This window comes from Gobio gobio (genome assembly GCF_949357685.1).
Source record: "Gobio gobio genome assembly, chromosome: 1".
Lineage (NCBI taxonomy): Eukaryota > Metazoa > Chordata > Actinopteri > Cypriniformes > Gobionidae > Gobio > Gobio gobio.
Genome location: NC_137097.1, coordinates 19,782,490 through 19,810,069, shown reverse-complemented (window position 1 = coordinate 19,810,069; position 27,580 = coordinate 19,782,490). Strand labels below are relative to the sequence as shown.

Genomic DNA, 27,580 nt, shown 5'->3' with positions numbered 1-27,580 from the left:
GCAGTGAAGATAATAAAAGTACGCTTTACCTGGACCACATTCGTGTGGCTATTTATGTTTAGGATTCTTAAAAAAAAATAATATATATATATGTTACGTCTCCCCTTTAATCTAGGGGTAAAATAGGGAACGACGAACAAAGAAAAAGGTGGAGAGACTTTGAGAATCTCCAACTCTCCAGTCCCAGAGTCACAGAAGAATGAATGAACCAACCAGTTTATTTTCTCATGGCGCGTTTGCCTTTTATTTAACGTCAGCAGGCGTTATCAAAAAGAAAGATATAAAGTAGAAAAACATATTACAAAATGAATTCAAACTAAAGTATTACCTCGGGAGGAGGGCCCAAGTCCAAAGAAAACAAAACAATACCTCTAACTACTAAGGGAATAACATTAACTTACCTATACAAAACAAAAACATATAACTTCCCTCACTCCCTAACTAATCCATAAACGGGAGAAAAGTAATGGGTATCCTCTCCCCCTACGTTACCCATAGAAAAACTTGTCTAATCATAAATAACAAAAACTACAAAGGCACCCTCTCACACACATTGTGAACATACACCACAGAGCGCAACTCGCTCGTCTGGACTTGGAGAGCGGAACAATCTCAAACGCCGCGCTGTCTCTCTCCCTCCTCAGTACTCTCTCTGCGGTTTTATATTAGACTCCTCAGGACACGCACCAGTCAGTGCGCGGGCAGCGCTCACAGGTAACGAGCACAGGTGGTGGCCATCAATCCTAATAATCAGACATACAATTAGAGAGAGAGCGAGAGAGAGAGAGAGAGAGAGAGAGAGAGAGAGAGAGAGAGAGAAACACATGCACTGGCAAATAACACTCTTGGTATACAATACACAAATGAATACGTCCTTGGACGTAACAATATATATATAATTATCGTTGCTTTATAATTATTAATATTGAACCACTGTACTCACATGGACTGATTTAAATATGTGTTTAGTACATTAATGAATCTTGAGAGTGTAAATTTCTGTGCTCCCTATGGAGGCCTCACTGAGCCTTCAGATTTCAACAAAAATATCTTCATGTGTGTTCCTAAGATGAACGGAGGTCTTACGGGTGTGGAACGGCATGAGGGTGAGGAATAGATGACATTTCATTTTTTGGTGAACTAACCCTGGCCAGACCTTTGCAGATATAGCTTCAACTCTTCTGGGAAGGCTTTCCACAAGGTTTAGGGGTGTGTTTATGGGATTTTATTTTATTTTAGCACATCTAGAAGCACATTTGTGAGGTCAGGCACTGATGTTGGAAGAGAAGGCCTGGCTCTCAGTCTCTGCTCTAATTCATCCCAAAGGTGTTCTATCGGGTTGAGGTCAGGACTCTGTGCAGGCCAGTCAAGTTCCTCCACACCAAACTCACTCATCCATGTCTGTATGGATCTTGCTTTGTTTTGCAAGCCTTCTCTCCAGTGTGAATTGTCATGTGGCCTTTAAGAAGCCCTTTTTGAGTGAAGCTCTTTCCACACTGTTGGCAGGTGTGAGGCTTCTCTCCAGTGTGAATTATCACGTGTTTCTTAAGGGATACTTTATGAGTGAAACTCTTTCCACACTGTTGGCAGGTGTAAGGCTTCTCTCCAGTGTGAATTCTCATGTGTTCCTTAAGGGTTACTTTTCGAGTGAAACTCTTTCCACATTGTTGGCAGGGGTAAGGCTTCTCTCCAGTGTGAAGTCTCATGTGAACTTTAAGGGTTTCTTTTTGAGTGAAACTCTTTCCACACTGTTGGCAGGTGTAAGGCTTCTCTCCAGTATGAATTTTAATGTGTTTCTCAAGGGTTCCTTTATCAGTGAAACTCTTTCCACACTGAGGGCAGGTGTAAGGCTTCTCTCCAGTGTGAATTCGAATGTGTACCTCAAGGTTTACTTTATGAGTGAAACTCTTTCCACACTTTTGGCAGTTGTAAGGCTTCTCTCCAGCGTGAATTCTCATGTGGACTTTAAGGCTTTCTTTTCGAGTGAAATTCTTTCCACATTGTTGGCAGGTGTAAGGCTTCTCTCCAGTGTGAACTCTCATGTGAACTTTAAGGCTTACACCTAGAGCAAAACTCTTTCCACACTGTTGGCAGGTGTAAGGCTTCTCTCCAGTGTGAACTCTCATGTGAACTTTAAGGCTTACACCTAGAGCAAAACTCTTTCCACACTGTTGGCAGGTGTAAGGCTTCTCTCCAGTGTGAATTCTCATGTGGACTTTAAGGTTTCCTTTATTTCTGAAACTCTTTCCACACTGTTGGCAGGTGTAAGGCTTCTCTCCAGTGTGAAATCTCATGTGAACTTTAAGGCTTACACCTAGAGCAAAACTCTTTCCACACTGTTGGCAGGTGTAAGGCTTCTCTCCAGTGTGAATTCTCATGTGGACTTTAAGGTTTCCTTTATTTCTGAAACTCTTTCCACACTGTTGGCAGGTGTAAGGCTTCTCTCCAGTGTGAAATCTCATGTGTTCCTTAAGGTTTCCTTTATTTCTGCAACTCTTTCCACACTGTGGGCAGGTTAATTGACTTTTAGTTCCTGTTTTTTGAGCTCTTTTTTGTGAGGAAGTCTTTTTAGCCTGTGTTGATCTTTCTCCAGTCATGAAATCATGATGTTTATCATAATGGTCTTTCTCTTCTTCCCTTTCATTGAGTTCATGACTTGCCTCTTTCAATGCCATGAGATCTAAGGCAGAAACAGACATAAAACAATTTAGACATTTAAAGCATCAATAGCTGGGTATAGGGTAGTGTGATATATAACCCATCCTAGTTGGCGCATTTACGTTCCCTAGCACGCACAACAACAACACCTGTCTGAGAGTATACTAGAAGAGCAGCATGTAACCAAGTAGCTCCCTTTTTAGGTATTAAATCGTAATCGGAGGCTGACAAGAGGTCAGCCCTCTTGACAACTGACAAAACATTGACAACTTAAAGATGTTATTGATGTTTGTAGCACAATATTTGACCGGAAGGGTAACATTGACGGTTATTTTCGTCAGTTAAAGTTTGTTAGATCTAGCATCCTGCTTCCTTTGAATCAGACACAGAGATAAAGTAGCGAGTAAGATTACATTTATTTGATTGAATGGATTATAGCATTTATTTTAATTAATTATCGAGAGAGATTCGTACCTTTTAGACTGCATCTGTTCAGCGTCTCTCTTAATGAAGATGTGTGTTTTTTACTTAAAAATAGCGATGTAACCCCATCGTTGCTGAGAAATATAATGAAGTGATCCAGTAACTTAGATATTTTATTGCTAAAAGTCGCGGGCGGCGTTGATAACAAGTTTCTGTGCTCCTGAATGTGCAACGCGATCTCCGCTCTCTGTATGCGAGTGACGTGTGTATGAGTGAGCGCTTCAAAAGCCCTGTTAACATGCACACTTTTATGTAATTCCGATTAAAATCATTCTGATTGAACGATTCTATGGGCAGTTTACATGAGTCGTTATCTAAACCGATCTGGTGTTGCTGTAAGAAACACCTCAGAAAAATAAATTCTTCTGCCAGGCAGTTGAAGTAGAAAGTGCCTGGGACAAACGCTTTCAGATGAGATTACTCCTACATTATCTTCATAACTTGTTACGAAATAAAAAGTTTAACACTTCAATCAACATTATAGCCTACTGTGAGTGCAGCGTGCACTCTTCAGTGGTGGAGGCGTGTGCTGTATATCACGTTACAGAAAGACGTACACTCAAAGTAATCGGATCAGGTCGTTTACATGGTGGAATTTTTTGTTTGATCTGCTCATGGAAAGGTTTATCCCACCCCTCTCATTAAAACGATTACAGTGCTCCATGTAAACGCACCTCAGCGCATTTATATAGAACAATGATTCAACTGACTTGGAACTACCTGTGCATTAAACGATTTTATTGCACACCTTCCAGCCAATCAGAATCGAACATTCAGCGAACCATGGTATAAATTACTTTAGTTATTGTTAAACTAAAATGTTATGTTATAGTTTTACTTAAGATTTCCAGTGAAAACACTAATAACTTGTACCAAGGCTACTTTGCTTTCATTTAATGCTGCTGCTGCCACCTTATGACAATAGATTTACACTTCGTATGAAATATTCTCTCATCAATGACAGTAGCTCATTGGAAAAGGATGGACAAATCCCTTACTTTTGTTTGCACTAATAAATGCTGCTGCCTGCCAGCTACAATAACAAATAAAACTTTGTTCCATATATTTTTTCTTTATTGCCATAAATATCGTTATCGCAAATATTCTTGAAATACCGTGATATCATTTTGAGGCTATATCGCACAAGCGAACCGTGCCACCTCTACATGCGGGCCAGGGCACGTTATGGAGTGATCACACTAGTCAAATGAACCAGACATGAACCAGTCAAAAGGCACACTTCAGATCGTATTTTTTTTTTTTTTTTTATTTAAAAATTATTTTAATCAAAAATCTATATTACCCAGGAGAAGTGATTAACTCCTGCCTTTTCCTGCCATTTTCTATCATTAATGACAATGCTTTCCCGCCATTTTCGTTTGATCAGTTCATGGAAAGGTTTATCCCACCCCTCTCAAGCCGATTACAGTTTCATTCTGTTTGGGCATTTTTATTCCGATTGAGGTGTTTATCTTTCCCGCAATCGTCAAACATTATTCAGCAAAGCTGTTTAATGTTACTGAATTAAATGTTGAGCCCATGAAGAGGTATAAGAAATATGTAAGGTATAAGAAGTATAAAATGCAAGTTTTCACCAACATTCACCATGGATTTAATAACGTAACGCTAACTGTAACCATGGTATTGTGGCGGAAATAGTCAAATGTTTTTACAATGTTCATTTCAGGGTTCCTAGATTTAAATTCAAGCACTTTTTAAGTGCTTCACACTTTTCCAGCACTTTAAACCTCTAAATATTATTCATTTTAAATGTTTTAATGTGTTTACCAAAACATTGTTTGTTAACCACACCAGTGGTTACCTCTCCGGTGGGTCGTTCAGGGTGTCGTGAAGGGGTGAGGTGTCTAAGTTGCAACATCTAGATACTGGGGTGCCTCAGGGCTCAGTGCTTGGACCACTTCTCTTCTCCATCTACATGTCATTACTAGAATCTCTCATTCAGAAACATGTTTTTTCCTATCACTTCTATGCTGATGAAACTCAACTCTACCTCTCATTCAAATCAGATGATCCAACGGTAGCTGCTCGCATCTCAGCCTGCCTGACAGACATTTCTTGCTGAATCAACTCAACCTTGCAAAGACAGAACTGCTTGTGGTCTCGACAAACCCGAAACTCGGTTCATCATACATAATGAACAGCCATGAACCTTGGAGTTGTGATTGATGATCAGTTGAACTTCACAGACCACATTGCTAGAACTGCCAGGTCCATCAAATTTGCCCTATACAACATTAGGAGGATCAGGCCCTGACTATCAGAGCATGCACAACTCCTTGTACAAGTTCTTGTTCTATCCAGACTGGACTTTTGTAATGCTCTCTTGGCATTACAGCATCACTGTCAAAATTCTGCAACTGATCCAGTATGCTGCAGAAAGAGTTGTCTTTAAAGGGTAACTAAACCCCTGCTCAGAGCTTAACTCCACCCACTGGCAAATTTTGAAAAATGCTGGAAAAGTGGGCAGAGCCCGGCGGACAGAGGGGATGAACCGAGGGCGGGGCTGAGCGGAGGGCGTGCACCTGCGACCCGCAGTGACGGATTGATTGACAGCTGTCTGACTCGCGAGGCGCAGAGATGGAGAATGACTGGAGTAACGCCAGCGTTGCAACAGAGCGGTCATTTCTCCTACCTTCATCTGAAGTGGAGGAGGGTGAACTATCTGTAGACACAGGGTCAGAGCATTATCAATGCAAGTCGCTGCTCAAACTGCGTTAACTCCCGATGCCGACGATGCTAGTGAAGCAGCCGCGCAAGAGCACTGACCTAATCTATCTGCGTCCGCGGCAACCACTTGCGTGTCAGGGTTTGAAAGCGCGTCTCATGTATGAAAAGTATCTGTACACATGACGGGCGGCAATAATATCGCAAGAAAAGCCTGACGTGTACTAACAACTGCATTATTTAAAGGTCCCGTTCTTCGTGTTTTTTTGAAGCTTTGATTGTGTTTACAGTGTGCAATATAACATGTGTTCATGTTTCGCGTGTAAAAAAACACAGTATTTTTCACACAATTTACTTATCTGTGTACCGCGTTTCCACTGTCCTAAAAACGGCTGGTGATTTCCTTGTGCTATGAAGTCCCTCCTTCAGAAATACGAAACGAGTTCTGATTGTGCAAGCGGTTCCTGTGCTGTGATTCGACCACAGCTTAGCGCACGTGAAAGCGGTTCCTGTGTTGTAATTTGACAGCAGTTTAGCGCACGTTGGAAAGGTCACGCCTCTTAACGGAGAGATGTATGCGTTCAATAATCTCTACAGCGTCCCTGGGAAAGCCAAACAAAGGTGATTTGACTCCTGGATGAAAATAACAGCGTCTCGATGACATGGCGATAAACACACTCAACGCAACAGTTCCTTTTCTCCACGTGACCGTCCGCTTCTCCACGTGGGACAGCAACAAGACCGCGCCCCCTTTTTCGCGTTTCTTTGTGGGCGGAGGTTAGTCTGTTCTACTGCTCTACTGACGTAATTAAAGAAGGAAGTACCAGGATGTAGTCCAAGCCAGCCGTTCGCTGTAGGCTTTGAAAGGGAACTTCTGTAAAATAAAATATCTCGCTTGGCATTGAACTTTGAGCTTTATAATTTTACAGGTATTATTTATGCTGTAACAGCAACATTACACACTAACTAAAGTTTGAACAATGGAATCGTGAAGAAGGGGACCTTTAACCGTATATTCTTCAATACAATGTTAAAGCAAGTGTCAAGTGAGTTTCATTCATAATGTTTCTACTTCATGTAATATGACAGTTCATACTGGAGTGAAGCCGTTCTCATCATGTGATTGGGGGAAACATTTCTGAGGGCGTGGTGAGCTCGTGCTAGGGGCGCGGATAGTGAGCCGTTGGAGGTACCATCCTACGTCACGATGTACCACAACGTCCAATAGGAAAATTCAACTGCAGTAGCCACCGTTCAACCTTAAGAGGGCAGCACTTTGGCGGTTTTACACCATATTTTATAGAATTAAAACACTTTATACTCAAATGTCAAAACATTTACTCGAATCAATGAACAGCATTAATAAAGCCCCAGTATTACAGATCATTAACTAAAAAAAGTTGGTTTAGGGTTTAGTTACCCTTTAACAAGCCGAAGAGCGAGCATGTCACACCTCTAGGCCTGTCACAATAAATTTTGCTGGACGATAAATTGGCCAAGAAATTATTGCAATAATATTGTCGTTCTGAGACCATTTTCATCTAAAATAATGTTAATGGCTTAATAATGCAGGTACACCTTTTCAAAGTTCAATAAACTTTTATTTCTAAAGACTATTTAACACTGAAAACGGAAATTATTTTAAATATCCATAATAAATGAACAAAACAACCAAAACAAAAAAGCAATGGACTCTCAGTCTGCTAACAAAAAAATGCACTTGAATAAACAGCGGGGAAAACTACAACAGATGATTGTGTTTTAGGTAGTGCTGGGAATCGTTTAAAAAAAAAATCAACTACTTAATCACGATTAATACTTTTTTAATGTTTTGATATTGTAATAATTTCAGTTACTCTCCAAATTAACGTAGAAACAATTTAAAGACAGTATATTTTAAACGTGTTGTAATGGCATCTTTTCATGAATGAAGGCCAGTATCACTGATATTAATGTCTCTATGAAACATTAATGATGTTACATTACAGTATAACTGAAAGCTGCCAATTTTCACATTTATTAGGCTTTAAAAAAAAAACTTTTAATTTAAGTGAACTTAAAACAATCTTTACATAACCCCATCATCATATGTTGTATTTACCTGTGCCATCATCAGTGCTACTGTCACTTTAAGATCGGCCGCTGACGAACATGACGCGGATCTGACGCGCTGTCCCGTTTCCTTCCCTTTCCTTCTCATTTCCTCACAACTCTAAGTTAATTTAAGACGTTATTTAAAGGTCCCGTTCTTCGTCTTTTTTTTGAAGCTTTGATTGTGTTTACAGTGTGCAATATAACATGCGTTCATGTTTCGCGTGTAAAAAAACAGTATTTTTCACACAATTTACTGATCTGTGTACCGCTGTTTTCACTGTCCTAAAAACGGGCTGATGACTTCCTTGTTCTATTAAGTCCCTCCTTCAGAAATACGTAACGAGTTCTGATTGTGCCAGCGGTTCCCGTGTTGTGATTTGACAGCAGCTTAGCGCACGTTGCACGGAAAGGTCACGCCTCTTAGCAGGGAGATGTATGCGCTCAATGATCTCTAAAGCGTCCCTGGGAGAGCCAAACAAAGGTGATTTGACTCCGGGATGAAAATAACAGCGTCTCGACGACATGGCAACAAACACACTCAAAAGCAACGCAACACTTCCTCTTCTTCACACAACACTTCTTCTTCTCCACGTGGGAGAGCAACAAGACCACGCCCCCTTTTTAGCGTATTCTTGTGGGCGGAGGTTAGTCAACAAACTGTTGTACTGACGTAATTAAAGAAGGAAGTAGAGGGATGTAGTCCAAACCGGCTGTTAGGCTTTGAAAGGGAACTTCTGTTAAATAAAATATCTCGCTTGGCATTAGGGTTGGGTATCGTTTGGTTTTTTTTCGATTCCGGTGCCAAACCGATACTTAAAAAAAAAAAAAAGTATCGGTTCAGGCACCGTTTAGGCACCGGAACCGATACTTTTTTTTTTTTTTTAAAAGGCCACAAAACGAGGTGGATGACATTAAATGGCTTTTTATTTATTTATTTTTTATTTAAATTGAACCATTTATTAAAAGTTTAATGTATACTTAAATGTATGAATATAAATAAATACAAAACACAATTTACTTATTTACAAATTATAATTGACTTATTTACAAATTCACAGTAAAACCTAAGCCACCTAACCCAACTACAACAAGCCTAATATAACTCTTAATTACAATAATAACAGCAGTAGTCTGTATTCTTGGTATGCTACTAACCAGCTTCGAGCTTCAGCTCTTTTTTGAAATATGATCATATTCTCTGGCTAAATATTTTTGAACGCATCGCCTTAATGTTTCCATGGTGACGCGTCATGTTTCTCACATGACACACAGCAGCCGCAATAGCGCTGACAGCTCAGCTGTATCGGGTTTATTTCGTTTTTTCTTTTTATTCAAAATATTCACAAACTTCTTAACTGTGTCACGAACTATCTGATGTTCAAATGTGTGAGTGAATGTGTGTTAGTTGATCTATAAAGCGCAATGGGCGGCGCCATGTTAGTTTGCGCCTCAGAATCGGATCTGTCGGATTTACAACACTTGAGTTCATTCTCGTCTCACGAAATACATGAAAGTAAGTGACCAGTGAACTGGAAGAAGAACAGAGTAAACGCTATAGTTACTATATAATGTGCATTTATCTGATGTGAATAAAACATGTAACGTTAGTCAAATTATAATCGTCTGAAAGGATTGTCATTGCCGCTTTCATAGACATCAGTGTGTGTTTTTTGCTAGTAGCTACTTATGAGCATTTAAATGTCTGAAACCTGAAATGAACATGATGTCGTTGAAAACACTGAATAGTTGTCATGAGTTGTGATGTGACCAGCGCTGAGCGTCTGTCTCTGGCTCAGCCAAAGCGCAAAAGCACATTTGAATTTTGGCACCGAAATGAGGAACCGAAATCTGCGTTCTGATTCGGTCCGGTACATACCGGTTATATAAGTACCGGTGCCATATTGGAAGCGGATTTCGGAACCCAACCCTACTTGGCATTGAACTTTGAGCTTTATAATTTTACAGGTATTATTTATGCTCTAACAGCAACATTACACACTAACTAAAGTTTGAACAGTGGGATCACGAAGAACAGTGTCCCTCGATTAGCTGACACGAGATGCAGCCACACAGACAGGACATTGACAGCGCATTCTCTTGTCTTGTCGCGCTTAGAAGCATTTACAATGTATAAGAGCGTGATCAAATAATGTAACGCTCTGCAAAAATTATGACGCTGGAAATTATCGCGGCCGGAAAAATTAGAGCTAATTTTTTTAATCGTGCGATTGATTTATTGACTATCGCGACAGGCCTACACACCTCTCATAAAATTGTGCTGATTGCCAATAGCCGTTAGCATCAAATACAAGGCACTGATGTTTGCCCACAGAAAAATCACTGGCTCTGCACCCCTATACCTAAACGCATTACTTCAGACCTACATGTCCTTCAGAAGCTTGCAGTGAACAACGCCTTATGGTGCCATTTCAAAGAGGCACAAAATCATTTTCACCAACCTTAACCTTGACCGTTCCCTGCTGGTGGAATGACCTTCTCAACACACCTGCTGGGTCTTTAGCCATTTTTAAGACACTTCTGCAACATTTGACCCATTAATATTAGCACTTGCTATTCCATATTTATATATATTTTTTTAAAGTTGCTACATGTACTGTCCTAACTGGGACTGATCACAGCACTTGTATATTGTTACCCATTTGTTGGTTAATTACTTCTATTGCTCTCCTCATTTATAAGTCACTTCGGATAAAATTATCTGCTAAATGATTAAATGTAAATTTAAGATGTAGCAAAACAAAAAAAGACATTATATTACTACTATAGCTAGTAGATGGCAGCAGAGCAGGACTTATTACTGCAGGGGTCTCCAAACACGGCCCTGGAGGGCCGCTGTCCTGTAGAGTTTAGCTCCAACCCCAAATAAACACACCTGAACCAGATAATCAGTGTTTTGTTAGGGCATTCATTTCATCAGTTTGGCCGCGTTCATTTCATCAGTTTGGCCGCGTTCATTTCATCAGTTTGGCCGCGTTCATTTCATCAGTTTGGCCGCGTTCATTTCATCAGTTTGGCCGCGTTCATTTCATCAGTTTGGCCGCGTTCATTTCATCAGTTTGGCCGCGTTCATTTCATCAGTTTGGCCGCGTTCATTTCATCAGTTTGGCCGCGTTCATCAGGTGGAAAGCACTGATTGCTAATGGGGGTGTTTTCAGAGCACCCCTGTTTCACAGGTAACAGTCTGTCTTCAGAACACCCCCTTGTTTTCACTTATTTTGGATTAGCCCAACCCACTGGAGAAGAGAGACAGACTGAAGTAACGTTAGGCTACTTTGCTGTATAGGCCTATTATTTATTTAATTGTGAGAGTGTTTTCCTAGTCAGTCCTCTTCTACCATGTCAACAAAGACATCGGCAGTATGGCAGCATTTTAAAAAAAATTGAAAATGGGAAAAAAGTCGAATGCAAATTTTGCAAGCAACAGTTTGCATATCACAGCTCGACGAAACATGTCACATTACATAAAGACGGTGCACTTGATTTAGTTTCTGCACTTGATCTGGCTTGTTTAATAAATATTAGTTTTTTTATTAAAGTGGACGTGCCTTTTGTGTTTAAGAGTAAAAGCTTTAAGTTATTAGTCTATTCGTGTCTCAGCCGCGAAGCTGAGCTATTTCTATGTTCGAGCTGCACAGAGCGGCTACAATGATAGTGTCTGTCAGTTATTATAATACATATGACAAAAACATTTGTCTAAATTATGTTGCATATTCCTCAAAAGTTCTTGTGATGATATCACTAGTTGACAACATATTTTCAGAAATCATAAGCTATGATATTGCGCAGGTGCACGTGATGCAGCGCTGTCAGAGCCAACAGACTTGTGTGTCAGACTCATTTCAGTGCAAAATAATCAGGTCAAAAACGATTTTATATATAGCCTACTAGTTTTTTTATGTTTATTTATAATTAATTTAGGCAGACAACAAGGCCACCAAGTACTGCGCACAGTGCGCAGCTAATTAATTTAACGTTTTTTTCCCCCCCTAACTTTATTTTTAGTCGATTTTAGTCGAAAATTTCAGGACTTCAGTCGACCAAGATTTTCTTTGGTTGATTACAGCCCTACCCTAGGGGTCATGGTACATCTCATTTTGAGGGTCCAAGTGTTTGCATGAAAGACATATGGGGTTATTTGAGGATGTGTGGAAAATTACAGAAAGAGGCTGACCTTGAATAGCGTTTACTTCCAGGTATTCAGTGCAGCACACCCATTTTTAAAAAAAACAAGCGTTTCAGGAGCTAGGCTCAAAACCAGGGAAGACCAATAGCCTATTACTTATTCATTATGTTTTTGAATGTAAAAACCACACGTCATAAGTTGACCTCAGACAACAGTATACTAAAATAAAAAAGCCAGTTCATGACCCCTTTAATATAAATACGAATGTATGGCTTGAAGGTGACTATCCCATTAATGAAGGGGTGTCTGATTTGACAAAAACTTGAGCTGACAGTAGAGTAGCTTGAGATGTAAATTATGTAAATGGTATACATCACTAAATATTCAAATATATTAATCTGCCCGCATTGACACTATATGATAATTGAACTGAGCTGGATGACATCACTGACATCACAGCATTCAGGGGCCTCGGACTGGGGGGGGTAAAGGGTACCGAGTACCCAGGGCCCGAGGCAGGGGGGGGGCCCTTAGAAGTCAGTTTTCTATACATACATATACATGCACTAACATTTGTATAGCATTTATGTACAAATAAAAAGTTCCTGTGCAAAACTAAACTTGTAGTTAGGCACTGGAATCAATGTAAATGGTACGACCCGCAGGTCAGGTGCTTCTGCTGCGGTGAAATTGAATCAGTTAATGAGACAAAGGACAGGAGCTGAAGTTCGCCGTAATATGAACTAGGAAGACAGGGGAAGAGTCATGTCTTTCCTTAAGAAAGGAAAATCAGGGGCTCAAAAACGAAAAGAAAAGAAGATTAGAGAGAGAAAGGCAAATGACGGCAAGCAGTTGCTCACTCAGTTTTTTGAAAAGAAAGGTGAGCTCCAAATGCATCCTCGAGCATTGACATTGTTTTAACAAAAATATCTACTATAGGTAGAATAGCAAACATTTATGTTCGTACTCTATTTGAATAATATACCAATACTTTATAGTATCGAACCCTACATAGCGAGCAAACAATATTTCTGGGTAAATAATTCAGGGAGTGAGAAGCAGACGGAGGCGGAGCTGGGAGCTCAACACACTGCCACTCCAGGCAGCTGCGCAGCTTGTCTCCTCTTCTGCTGCAGTTCTCCCCAGAGTCAGAAGTTTACATGAAAACACTATATATTTCCCTCCATTGTCAAAATCTAACACCCGCTAAAACACAGGTCGTTAGCGCCTATTTTACCGCATTGTTATGCAAATTATCTCGCTCACGAGGATTGGATACAGGATTGTTACAGGTACAGGAACAGGATTGTTCTCAGTTTAATGCACATCTTAATGATTGAAAATGACTTATTTCAAAACGTAATTCAAAGACTGAATGTCTAGTTTGGTGGTTAGTGTACACTGTGATTCTATAGTCTGCATTTATTTTAAACAGACAAATAATCAGCAATTAACTTGTACTTAGCCTACACTTTAAAAAAGGTATTGTGACAATAAAGGATATTTTAGCAACCATTTGAAGCCATATATTTCAGTTTCAGACCCTGCAGCAGCAGGCCCCTCATCAGGGCCAGGTGAAAGCAGTGACAGTGAGGTGGATGTGACCGTGAGACAAGGTGAGCTTTTAGCGGAATTGCCTGTTTTAACACTTAGTAATTAAGAGGAAATAAGCAAAAAGGGGGACATTGCTATTGTACACATTTAAACTTTAAAGGGATTGTTCACCCAAAAATGAAAATTCTGTCTTCATTTACTCTCCCTCAAGTTGTTCCAAACCTGTATGATTTCCTTTCTTCTGCTAAACACAAAAGAAGATATTTTAAAGAAGGTTGGTAATTAAACAGTTGCTGGTCCCCATTGACTTCAATAGTATTTTTTTCCTACTATGGAAGTCAATGGGGTCCATCAGTCATTTGGTTACCGACTTTCTTCAAAATACCTTCTTTTGTGTTCAGCTGAAGAAAGGAAATCTTGAGGGTGAGTAAATGATGAAAGAATTTTAATTTTTGGGTGAACTATCCCTTTAAACTGTAATTACTAATTACAGTTTAAAGTTTAAATGTGTACAATAACAATGTACACATTTTGCTTATTTCCTCTTGTAGCAGAGGCGGAAAGAGAAGATGAGGTTGATATTCATATAAGTGATGAGCGGGAAAGTGAAGAATGTGATGAAGGTAGTCAGGAGCAGGAGGACAGAGCTGAAGAGGAAAGAGAAGAGAATGAGAGCCTTAGGGATACTGGTGAGGGATTGTCAGAGGACCCAGGATTATGGCCAACAACTCTTACTGATAAGCACAGGAAAACTATTGTTCAAATGCTAGCCAGTGAAGGTGGAGCAAAACCTGGTATTGGAAATATCACACCTAAAGATATGGAGGGAAAACCATTCCCAACTTACCTTCAGTATGCAAAGTCCGCTAATGGCCGTGAGAAAATCAGAAGAGATTGGCTTATATATAGTGAAAGTGCAAAAGCTGTATACTGCATCCCATGTCTGCTCTTCTCTCATGAGCAGAAAACACCATCAAAAAGTGCACTAAATAGCAAAGATGGGCTTAAAACAGCAAACGTCAGATGGAAAAAAATGTATGAAAAGTTTCCAAAACATGAGACACATGCCCCCCATAAGCAGTGCTATTTGAAATGGAAAAGTCTTCAGCACTCCATATTGGCAGCAGGAGGTGTGGATAGTCACGTTGAACGACAAATACTGACAGAAATTGAGAAGAACACATTATTATTGGAGAGGCTTTTGGATGTGACCATTCATTTGGCTTCAAGAAATCTTGCATTCAGAGGCAAAACCCTGGAACTAGACAATGTCCATAATGGAAATTTTCTCGGCACTCTTGAGTTGTTATCACATTATGACCCCATTTTACATGAGCATCTTGAAAAAGTAAGAGCAAAGAAGGCATCACGGCTAACTCATTACCTTAGTTCAATGAACTCATTCTGTGTTTCAGGACTATGTGGCAAAAAAGTTCTGAACAGCATTCTTGCAGAAAGAGAAGAGGCAATTTATTACTCAGTGATCTGTGACTCTACACCTGACATATCTCACACAGAGCAAAATGTGCTACTACTAAGATATGTGCATCAAGACAAAAACAGTGGTGTTTGGGAGATAACAGAAAGATTCCTCCAGTTCAAAGACTTTAATAAAAAGTCAGGCAAGGAAATTTCACAAATGATCCTAGACATGTTGAAAGACAGCATTGGAAGACTGTCGAGGGCAAGGGTATGACAATGGTGCGAATATGTCAGGCAAAGTGAAAGGTGTTCAGGCTCAGATTTTACAACAAAACCCAGTTGCAACATACAGTCCTTGTGCATCCCACACTCTCAATCTGGTGGGAGTACATGCTGCGCAGTCCTGTCCTCAGGTTTCGACTTTTTTTGGATGTATTAATTGTCTGTACACATTTTTCAGCGCCAGTCCAGAACGATGGGCAATTTTGAAAGAAAAAAATGGTTGCTCTCTTCATCGTCTGTCAGAGACTTGTTGGAGTGCTCGTATTGCGGCTGTTCGAGTTGTGGCAACTCATTTGCCTTCAATTATTGAAGCATTAGACAGCGTAATTGCCAACTGCAATCTGACCAATGAGGCAAAATATGAGGCAAATGGTCTTAAAGATTATTTTTCGAAGTTTGATGCAGTTCTTCTCCTCACTGTGTGGGTAAAGATTCTGCAGTGCATTGAGAATCGAAATATTATTCTTCAAGCAGGAAATATTTCACTGGATGTGGAGGCTGCAAACATCGCATGTTTAAAAGAGGAAATGCAAGCACTTCGCAATGAATGGGACAGCCTGCTTGGTGAGGCCACACTGGTTGCTCAGGCAATGGAGATCCCAACTCAGTTCAAAAGGTGAAGATAAAAGAAAGAAGAGAAGAAAAAGGATGTATGATGAGACAGAAGGGGATACATCTGAAGAAAATGCAGAACAAGCATTCAAGCATAACATATTTTATGTGGCACTGGTAGGGTTGGGCATCGAGAACCGGTTCCAACTTGGAACCGTTTAAAAAATAACGATGCCATTGGAATCGTTTAGAAATTTTGTTTTCGATTCCGATCATCGGTTCCAAACGCGCAAGTTTTCGGAAGTGCTTGCCGCGCCCGTTTGTTCTGTTGCAGCCATGGAGCACGGTAAGCGGCGCTCAAAAGTGTGGCTTTATTTTACTTTTAAAAAAAAGCCTGGGTCGGCACAGTGCAACACATATGACAAACTTATTTCTTGCACGGGAGGATGCACTACAAATATGTGGTGTATAAATTAACGAGTGTAGCGTGTTTGAAATGCTGCGCAGGTCTGTCCTCCTCGGGCAACCCCGCGCTAACCAACGTTATTAAAGGGATAGTTCATCCTGAAATGAAAATAAAGCCTTCTTTTACTTACCCTGATGTTGTCCCAGTGCCCTATGTCCTATGACATTTAAAATACTGTTCCTGCACGCGCTCCTTCCTATTATGACAGTGAATGGCGATCAGCTAAAACATTACAAAAAATAAACAAATGTATCACGCAACGATACAGGGAGACGCGCGCCATATGGAAAGTGTTCAGGGGGCACACTATAAGGTTTTGCGAGAAAGAAACCGTATTATTCAGTCAAAACACATGAGCTCGGCCGTTATTCTGAGCGCACTCCTCTGTGTACACTATGAGCTGTCAGCAGCCGCCGGAGCTCATGCCTACTATAATAACTCGCACTCGTCATTGCACCCAGGATAAGCACACACACACACACACACACACACACACACACGCACACGCACCATTTTGAGAAATCATGCTCAATAGAAAAAAACGCGATTCTCGTCTTTTCTATAACGTATATGATAAGAAATAATACTAATAATATAACCTCCTTAAGTGAATATTGTGTACCGGTTGTCATGACAATATTGCACGAGGCTACTGCGGCTTGGAGTGCGCACACACAGGAACGCGTGTTCCTGTGTGTGCGCACTCCAAGCCGCAGTAGCCTCGTGCAATATTGTCATGACAACCGGTACACAATATTCATATATTTGAACAACATTATTCAACATACAACATATTCATTGAGCATTTGAACAACAGCTGGGTGAGTAAAAGATGGCTTTATTTTCATTTCAATGTGAACTAACATTATCCCACCTCGTCATAATCAGGTAAGTGATTGTAGTGTAATAACAAAGCCCTTGACCAAATTGCGAATTGTGGTGAACAACGACGTTACTGAAATTATTTTTCCCCCTCGTAGATAAATGTAGCTATACGCAAATTGCAGACGCTAGTAGCAGTCCTAATATGATTGCTAATGCTGTTGTTAAACCGGGACTCGGTGTGAAACTCCATTCACCTTTGCAGCAAAGCAAGTGAAAATGCCAGCGGAGAAAGTCCCAAAACTAAAACTCATTATTGAATTAAAATAAAATTTTCCTCTGTGAAATGAGCCTGTGACATGTTGTGAATCCACCCCTCAAAGAATCGGAATCGAAAATCGAAAAGAACCGTAATCGAAACTAAGAATCGGAATCGGAATCAGAATCGTTCAAATCAAAACGATGCCCAACCCTAGGCACTGGATTCTATTATAAGTGACATATCCGCAAGGTTTCAGACCACAGCATCTGTATGTGACACATTTGCAGCTTTTCTCAAGATTACTGACATGACAGAAGATCAGATGAAGATTTCGTGTCAGACTCTAATAAAAAAATACAACAAAGACCTTACAGCAGAATTTGAAAAAGAAATGCTTCATTTAAAAGCAATTCATGGAGACACATTTCCAAATACTCCTTCACCACTGGAGCTGCTGAATGCCATATACAAAATGCAGCTAGAAAGCATTTTTGGAGAAGTTTGCATTGGCTTGAGGATCTTCTGTACACTCCCAGTGACTGTTGCTGGAGGGAAATAGTTCTTCACAATTTTAAGTTTACTGAAAGCACGTTCAAGATCAACAATGTCCCAGGATAGACTGAACAGCCTTGCCATACTCTCTGTAGAAATAGTCAGGAGGCCAAAAAACTGGACTTTAAAGACCTCATCAGCAAATTTGCACATGCAAAGACCCGTCAATGGGCATTTAGTAAAAACTGACATTATTTAGTGTTTATTAATGTTCAGACCAAAGTTTTTTTCTCATTTGGTATGGTCATTGTTCAGAACTGCTTTACAGTATTTGATTTAGTCCAGGTTTGGACCTGCTAGACCTTTTGTCATCTCTTTTGTAAGTAGTAGTACTATTGACAATAAAACAAAAATATATTAATCAGAGTGTGGCTTATTTTGTTTACATTTTAAGTGTTTTTTAGATAAAAATGCAATACCCCACCCATTGGTATCACTATGGTATTTGGTACGGGAGCCCAGCAAGATGGTTTGTACCCAGGGGCCAGAATTTGGTGCTACGCCCCTGACAGCATTATTTCCCTTTTCTGTACATAGTATGCTTTATTAGCATGGTGTTCACTGAGTGTGGTTTGTTATTAACACTGTCTTAGTTAATTAAGCCACGTTAAACTTTTTCACATTTTTATGTTAAGCGTTTTAGAACGTCCCAGTGGCGATATCATTTTCAACTGATTCACATCATGAAAACTGGTAAAACCTTTAGGAAATTCAAAACATAATTCAATCTGGAAAATTAACATAATTTTGAATCATTGGAAATAATATTAGGAGTTTCGCCGTTTTGTCACATAGGTTACAAATGTGCATTTATTCAGCAAATTCAGGAGATTTGTGTTGCATTTGTTCAAATTCATCACTGATGGTTTGATCATGGCAGATTTTGTCACACAAATAGCACAAGTGGCTTATGAAGAAACAAAGACTGGCTGTAGGGAGTCTAGGGCCCTATAATTTCCGTGATCACGGATGGAATCGCAGAATTGGCATATTTACGTGGAATCTAGTGTTCAGACCTGCAAACTCCTCAGAGTAAAAAAGGTGACAGTGTCGCGGGGGGTGGGGCTCGCTTTTTTTTGTGATTTTAAAATGCAACTGACATTTCTGAGCGTGAAAGAGAATGACACATTTAATATTTTAAAAATGATTTTATTTACAACACGGAAACGCCTGGAACTCAAGGAAGTGTTGTGACGCATGACACAAATAGATAAATATAAGGGGTGTGACGGTACACAAAACTGATGGTTCGGTACGTATCTCGGTTTTGAAATCACGGTTCGGTACGAGTTTGGTACAGCAGTTTTACAAAATTGCTTTTTACTTATTTTTTATATTTAACAGTGGTTTACTGAAGAAGAAAAAAAAGTGCCTGTCCATGAATGAAGTAAATGATATCTAAAAGTTTATTGAAGATATTTCTGTAAATTATATAGGGAGCCCTTACTTGCACATTAATATTAAAGGTTCACAACAGAGCCTAGCCTGGTTAAAACCAGACCATTCTCAGAAGTAAATGAGTTATGGTCTAGCAAAGCTTCATTTCCAAAGGGGCGTCACCAATGGGCGTCGCTCAAATGCCTCTTGGCGCAATTGGGTAGACCTAAAATCAGAGCGATGAAGGAGATGACGTATGCAGAGCGACGGAGAAACATCATATGCTGCGTTCCACTCCAGTTTTAGACACGCACTTGCAAACTTCCCTAAGCACTTCCCCTCGGGGGAATCCCCGCCGGCATTTAGTTAATAGTCCGCCTACTCCGCTAATGGACAAGCAGCGTTCTTGACAGTATCACTCAGTATATATTTGTATATTTTAGGCTACAATAAAACAAAATATATGATAAAACACCACTCTACCTCTTTTAATTTTCATTAAAAAAAAATATTTAAACATATAGCCACACAAATGTAGTGCAGGCAATGCATATTATCTTCAATGCATGTTTATAACAAAACGAAATATAAAAAAAACCCGGCCTCTTTTCGTTTACATTTATAAAAACACACACACATTAATGTGTGCATGATATAAGCTATGATTATCACTGTAATGAATGAAATATGACATAAAACACAACCCAGTCTCTATTTGTTAAATGTCAGTTTGTGTGATCAATAGCCATTATAAAAGTATAAGTAAAAGGTATAAGAAGCTGTACAATAAATAAAGCAATTCAGTCAAACAAAGTCAGTGCTAGGAGACTACAACGGTAAAGTTTAATAGCTTACAAATATAAAGTTATGAAACTTCACTTTGCCCTCAGACAAAACGATCTGTCAGGGAACAAATTATAGATTAATGAGAGCAAAGATCAGCCGTTAGATCTACACAAGACGAATCATATCTTATGTTTAACCACTACAGAGACACCAGAGCCAGCGGCTGAAGGACTGGCCGAGGAAAGGCTGCTCTCGCTGGGGTTAATGATCGATTGAGCGCCGCTGGTCCACTGGAGCTCACAACTCCGAAAACGGCAGATCAAATTTTCAAAAAGCTGCTCTCTTTATAAATAAACCACAGATTTGAGCTTTAAACAACTACATTATCGATAAGCCCGCCCCAACTTTTCTGACTGGTGCCGCGATTTCTAGGCATTAGAAATGGGCTTGAATGGGCTCTTTCCCAGACTACTTGCAGAGCAAATCTAAATTTGCCGGAAGTTTTCTGGGTTTTCCCAGGCTAAACAGAGCCCAAACTATTAGCCTAAATTCAGTTGCTATTTATTTTAGGTATAATAATCAACACTCAAATAACACACAGTACGCAAACATGTAAACTTCACATAAGGCAGTTTTTGCATTAACTTCTAACTCTAATTATAAAATAGTTTTTTCTCCAATTCGTTGTTGAAATATAATTTTATACACAGTGTCTGTCATTTTCACGACAGGTTTATTTAAACATGCATGAAATAATCAAGGCATCACTAACAGGTTAAGTAGAATATAATGAATATAACGGCTAATATAGAGCATATATTTAGTGAAAGAGTTGATTTCTCTAGTGAATAAAATTCTGTGGACACTGAATAACTGCCTGAGGTAAATGTAATGCTAACGTTACATGACATTGTTTAGTTTACAAGCAGTTATATTGACGTCTTTCCCCCGTTGAAACACTGATTTAGCGATTACACCACATGACAGTAAGTTGTAATGTATCCTCAGCATCAGGGACATCGTTAGGCCTATTTTAGGGGGGCTGAAGCTAACCCAAAATGTTCCTAAGCCCCCTAAATGATAATAAGAACCACAATAACAATTCGATTTATCAATAACCCTATCCTCATTCATATTTAGACTCAACAAATGATATATATCCAGCTACAAAAAAATAGCCGAAAAGTCGGAAGTTGGACAGAAGTACAAAGAGTCGTTGTGCTATCAAGATGATGCACCGCACCGTCTCGTGGCATTGGTGTGAACTGTGGCAGCTTTCAGAGCGTTGCAGACTGGAGAGCTACTTAGGTCAACGTTACCAAGGTTATAGTCGTTAACGAAAGCGAACGAAAAAACAAAAACTAGGTTGTCGTTAACTGAAATAAAAATAAAAACGAGGCCTTACAAAAAAACGGTAACTAACCTAAACTGTAATGTGTGTTTGGCAAAACTAACTAAAATAAAATTATAGATTAAATGTCCTTAGTTTTCGTCTTTACAAATGTCTTTCATAGAGCAAATAACATTCAGCTGCATTTCCTTTCCTTGCGTCTCTCTCACATACACACGCGCCCCACACACACAACACACACACACACACAGCCCCTCCCCTCCGTGCGCACCGCCGTCTCCATGAGAACGAGTGTTCGATATTGAAAGCAAGTTCGCGAAAGGTTGGCATCTCTTGAACACCTTTACACAATCACACATTAAAAAGTAGTATAAAAATATTTTTAATTCAGAATATAATTTTGTCAGTGTGTTAATGTCGACCTGAGAAGCGATTGCTACTTTAGAAAGTTAACTAGTCGCAAGTTTGAGGTAAAATGCACTTGGGTTGTCGAGAGGGATGCACCGATACCAGTACTCGGGTGTCGGTCCGATACTGTTGTGAAGTACTCGTACTCGTAAAACTACCCTGATACAACCGCACCCGATACCACTTTATGGCAACGCATCTTCGAATGCGGAGCCGCGCGGACAGTTACATGATTTGCCGTGCACACCCGCACACCGCCGCGCCAAGTGCAAAGGGGTCTCGCGCTCTCAAAGCACACGACAGCCATAATATGGCTTCATTTTTGCCACGCGCATCTGAACGCTAGTGCGGACGCGGCGAGTATAAACCCAGCTTAACCGCTCGTGAGGCAGATACCGCTCGGTAGTGAGTGCTGAAAGTGAAGGGCTGTTTAGTAGGGATGTGCGCAATGGCTAGCCTAACCCAGGTAGTACTATAACAAGCCTAAGCAAGCTTAATTGTTATACTAGTTTGACATGACGTGAAAGAAAATGGAAAAGTTTTGTGTAAGCTTTCAAAATCCTCCTTCACCCGAGTGGAGATTTATCTGAAGCCTCCGCGAGCGCCAGAGAACACAAACGCATGCAAAACCTGAGGTAAAATTAAATGATTTTGTTTTGCTGCAAATATACACTTTTCAAAATAATATATAAATTTCAAGATATAACATTTACACGACAGTAATTTAAACATAGCCTTTGTAAAAAAAAATGTATATATATTTAAAGCAAAACCTTAAATGTGCACAAAAAATGTAAACGACTAGTATTTTCCAAGTTGTCTTGCAGCAGCACTAACGTTTAATCGACTAGCCTCGCACATCCCTAGCTCAGTGACACACATTGTAGATGAAAACAGAAACCGGCTCATCGCTGATAATGCAGAGAAGCTTCTTTTCAAAAAGAATCAGCCTCTCACTTTTCCGAAAAGGGCTGTATGGCTATGATAACATAATTTAATTCAGTGGTTCTGCTACTATGTTGTGTGGTACTGGAATCCACTGAATGTTACAGGTTGCATTTATGTGAAATGGTGTTTTCCTAAACAAATATGGCACTGCTGCCCAAGTTGAATATTAAAATATCAGCAACAGCATCAATTTGTGTATTTACTTTGTTACAGTCATAAAGTGAAAAACATCTAATGAAAATAAAACATTGTAATAAGAACTGTAATGGTATTATTAAGTACTCGTATCAGTACTCGGTATCGGCAAGTACCCAAATGTGAGTACTTGTACTTGGTCTGAAAAAAAGTGGTATCGGTGCATCCCTAGTTGTTGATGCTGTGATTCAAATATTAAATAATGTTATGTCATGTGTTTACACTTACACTGAATGTTTGATGAGTAGGCTATTGTATAGGGTACATTTAGTATAGGGTGTGAAAATTGTACAGCTGTGGTATTTGTATAGCTTTACCTCAATAGGTTTAGCTGCTGTATAATTGTATTTTAGCTCAAAAGTGGGTTGAATACATGCGGTTCTGTGTTATTAAATAGCATTCTGTGGACAACGTATCTTATATAGAGAGGACATTTACATGAGCAGACAGAGAGCATTTAAGGCATTGCTTATAGTAACTCATCAGGAGCAAAGTCTGGCAAAAGGAAATTCCCACATGCAGCTTTGATGTGTCTAAAAGCAAACATTACAGTAACTTTTCTTTAACAGAGTAGAAATGGATGAAGAGAATATGTCTGTCACGTTTTACTTGTTAAAGGGATAGTTCACCAAAAAATTAATCTTCTGTCATCATTTACTCCCCCTCAAGTTGTTCCAAACCTGTATGAGTTTCTTTGTTCTGCTGAACACAAAAGAAGATATTTTGAAGAACATTTGTAACAAGCAGAGAGAGCAACCATTGACTACCATAGTAGGGAAAAGAATACTATGGTAGTCAATGGTTGCTCTCTCTGCTTGATGACGAGCGTCGCGCGCGCACTCGCTTTTGTAGTCTCTGCCGACACGAACACAAACCTCACTTCATGAGAATTTACCGTTTCATTTGAGAAAACTGGCTGCGTCTCATTCTGCTCCTGGTTCAGAAGTCAGGGCACTGATCAGGACATAAGTCAATGGGCTGATCCCTGATCAGTGCCCAAACTGAACTAGGGAGCTGAATAAGACGCGCACCCACTGTCAGATCATCATGAACACAGACACTGGTAATCACGGCAACCCGTCAAAATAAAAGTTCGGTTTAACGTGAAGAGATTGACTACAGATTGTAGCCTACAGTACATTTAGCTACGTCTCTATGTAATAATAATACGTCTCTACTAATAATAATAATTATGAAATAAATACTAATAATAATAATTATTAATGGTTGCTTATTTTTCACTTGATCTTTCATTTATAAACAATGTTTACTTTTAAACAGCATACAGCCTTTACATGTTTATGTATTATTTACTTATGATTATCATCATATATAATAAAACATTTATTTAAAAAAAAATAGTGGTATTGTACCGACTACTGGAACTACTACTATACTCTTTCAGGTGTAAAACAGTTTGGATAGTTGTTAATATGAGAATTATGATGCATTATTTAAGAGTTTTAAGTATTATATACTAAGTAGCTCTCTGTGACTTTCTTTTTAAAAAAGTAGCTCTCAAATGAAAAAAGGTTGGAGACCCTTGACTTAGACAAAGCATTGCGGTTGATTTGCAAGCTGTGTGACACAAATGTGAAATACTACCAAATGTCAGTGTCAAGCTAAAAAAGCTGTCAAAGAAAACTGTTCAGAACAGGCCACTTGCTGCAATTTTTAAAACTCCATTGTTAATTGCAATACTGCACTTTATTTACTTTTCAAAGGCTTGTAAGATACAGTTTGCACTGTTTCAATAAATGGAACTAATTTTCTGAACACATCTTTGATTCATTTTGTCCAGCATTTGCAAGCTGTAGACTCTCTGTCCAGTCAGACATATATTGTGTAATTGATGATTTTAGTTTTCAGTTCAGTTAATTCAATCCAAGTAAATGAAACACTCACAAGATGTCACCAAAATCACTCTGTCCCCTTTAAATCTTTCAGAAAATGATGTAAGAGTATCAAATTATATCGAATCGTATCGAATCGTATCGTTGGCTGAATATCGTGATATATATCGTATCGTGAGCTGAATATCGAGTATCGTATCGTATCGTGAGATTAGTGTATCGCTACAGCCCTAACCTGGACTAGGCCATTTCAGGAGCGACTCGCAGAACAGGATAGCGGATTCAGTCAATTAAAAGCGCTCGTCATTCCTGAAACTTTGCGGTATATGTGGACGTTGGTCCTCTAAGAAACATGACAAAACTCTAAGAAACATGACAAAACTTTTCTTCAAATTGTGAATGTAGTTTAGCTGCACTGCTTGCTTTCTGTAGTCTGTTATAGTGATCGACAGAAAATCCCTCTATAAACCAATGAATCTAACAGCACAAAAAATTATTTACATTGAGTATAAGCTTTGCTTGTTATAATGAGCGGATCTGTGAGCGTGTAGACTTGAAAATATCAAATGAGTGAGTTCAGCTTTGAGAATGAAACCAACCTGAGTGTTCTTCAGTCTCTTCATGTTTGACTCTCAATGTTTCTTCAATCTTCATGTCTTCTCTCTCCTCTTTCTCTGTTTGTTCCTCAGTTTCTTCATGTTTCACTCAATGTTTTTTCAATCTTCACGTCTTCTCTCTCCTTTTTCTCTGTTTGTTCCTCAGTTTCTTCATCTTTCACTCTCAATGTTTCTTCAATCTTCATGTCTTCTCTCTCCTCTTTCTTAGTTTGTTCTTCAGTTTCTTCATGTTTCAAACTGAATACATTTTCAAACTTCAGGTCTTCACTCTCCTCTTTAATAAACTCCATCTTTATAATAATAGTGTCAGGTGGATCTCAGTCGCTTCTCCAGGAGTTTTTCTGTGTGTTTGTCCTGTTTAAGACGAGAATAATTAACAGAAAGAAAAATAATTCCACATTAAATCTCTGAGTGTCTCTATCAGCTCTAGTTCAGTATCAGTAACACTCAACACAACACACTAATAATGAACACTAGAGAGTGTGATAAAGCTCAGTTTCTCTCATCATCTCTACTCTCCAGAGACTGAACTCATGTTTATATGATGAACTGAGTCTCCATCAGCTCTAGTTCAGTCTCAGTAACACTCAACACTAGCACTACACACTAATAATGAACACTAGAGAGTGTGATAAAGCTCAGTTTCTCTCATCATCTCTACTCTCCAGAGACTGAACTCATGTTTATATGATGAACTGAGTCTCTATCAGCTCTAGTTCAGTCTCAGTAACACTCAACACTAGCACTACACACTAATAATGAACACTAGAGAGTGTGATAAAGCTCAGTTTCTCCATCATCTCTACTCTCCAGAGACTGAACTCATGTTTATATGATGAACTGAGTCTCTATCAGCTCTAGTTCAGTCTCAGTAACACTCAACACTAGCACTACACACTAATAATGAACACTAGAGAGTGTGATAAAGCTCAGTTTCTCTCATCATCTCTACTCTCCAGAGACTGAACTCATGTTTATATGATGAACTGAGTCTCTATCAGCTCTAGTTCAGTCTCAGTAACACTCAACACTAGCACTACACACTAATAATGAACACTAGAGAGTGTGATAAAGCTCAGTTTCTCCATCATCTCTACTCTCCAGAGACTGAACTCATGTTTATATGATGAACTGAGTCTCTATCAGCTCTAGTTCAGTCTCAGTCACACTCAACACTAGCACTACACACTAATAATGAACACTAGAGAGTGTGATAAAGCTCAGTTTCTCCATCATCTCTACTCGTCAGAAACTGAACTCATGTTTATATGATGAACTGAGTCTCTATCAGCTCTAGTTCAGTCTCAGTAACACTCAACACTAGCACTACACACTAATAATGAACACTAGAGAGTGTGATAAAGCTCAGTTTCTCCATCATCTCTACTCTCCAGAGACTGAACTCATGTTTATATGATGAACTGAGTCTCTATCAGCTCTAGTTCAGTCTCAGTCACACTCAACACTAGCACTACACACTAATAATGAACACTAGAGAGTGTGATAAAGCTCAGTTTCTCTCATCATCTCTACTCTCCAGAGACTGAACTCATGTTTATATGATGAACTGAGTCTCTATCAGCTCTAGTTCAGTCTCAGTAACACTCAACACTAGCACTACACACTAATAATGAACACTAGAGAGTGTGATAAAGCTCAGTTTCTCTCATTATCTCTACTCTCCAGAGACTGAACTCATGTTTATATGATGAACTGAGTCTCTATCAGCTCTAGTTCAGTCTCAGTAACACTCAACACTAGCACTACACACTAATAATGAACACTAGAGAGTTTCATACACGTGCTCAGTTTCTACTCGTGAGTTTATTCTGTTACTTTACTCACACAACGCTGATAAATGTTAGATAAAGCAATGCAATGTTACATTTAATAATAAGTAATTCAATCTGCGTTGCTTGTAAAACTTTGAAGATGGTTTCTATAGTTTTAAACACTTTAAACACTTTAAACACAAACCTTTCTCCAGCAGAATCGCAACACATGCAGGAGCGCGGCGCAGCCTTATGACGTCACATCAATCACACCAAAATAAAAGTCCCGTTCACTGC

The 27,580-nt window shown here is 39.3% G+C and overlaps 1 protein-coding gene across 1 annotated transcript; it reads right to left on the bottom strand.

Annotated features, from left to right (window-relative positions):
* Window positions 1-224: 224 nt before the first annotated feature.
* Window positions 225-27,554, bottom strand: LOC307123782 (uncharacterized protein). Its single transcript, XM_079812497.1, has 3 exons — window positions 27,489-27,554; window positions 25,494-25,865; window positions 225-2,680 (listed from the first exon to the last, which is right to left on the bottom strand). Exons 2-3 carry the CDS (start codon window positions 25,546-25,548, stop codon window positions 1,392-1,394), a joined length of 1,344 nt encoding a protein of 447 aa, XP_079668623.1. The 5' UTR covers window positions 25,549-25,865; window positions 27,489-27,554; the 3' UTR covers window positions 225-1,391.
* Between the last annotated feature and the right edge of the window lie 26 nt (window positions 27,555-27,580).

Coding starts and splice junctions, on each gene's coding strand:
- LOC307123782 (XM_079812497.1), bottom strand. CDS start 25,548: ATGAAGATTGAAGAAACATTGAGAGTCAAACATGAAGAGACTGAAGAA. Junction 2,681..25,493: donor AGAGACTGAAGAACACTCAG/GTTGGTTTCATT, acceptor TTTCTGCCTTAG/ATCTCATGGCATTGAAAGAG.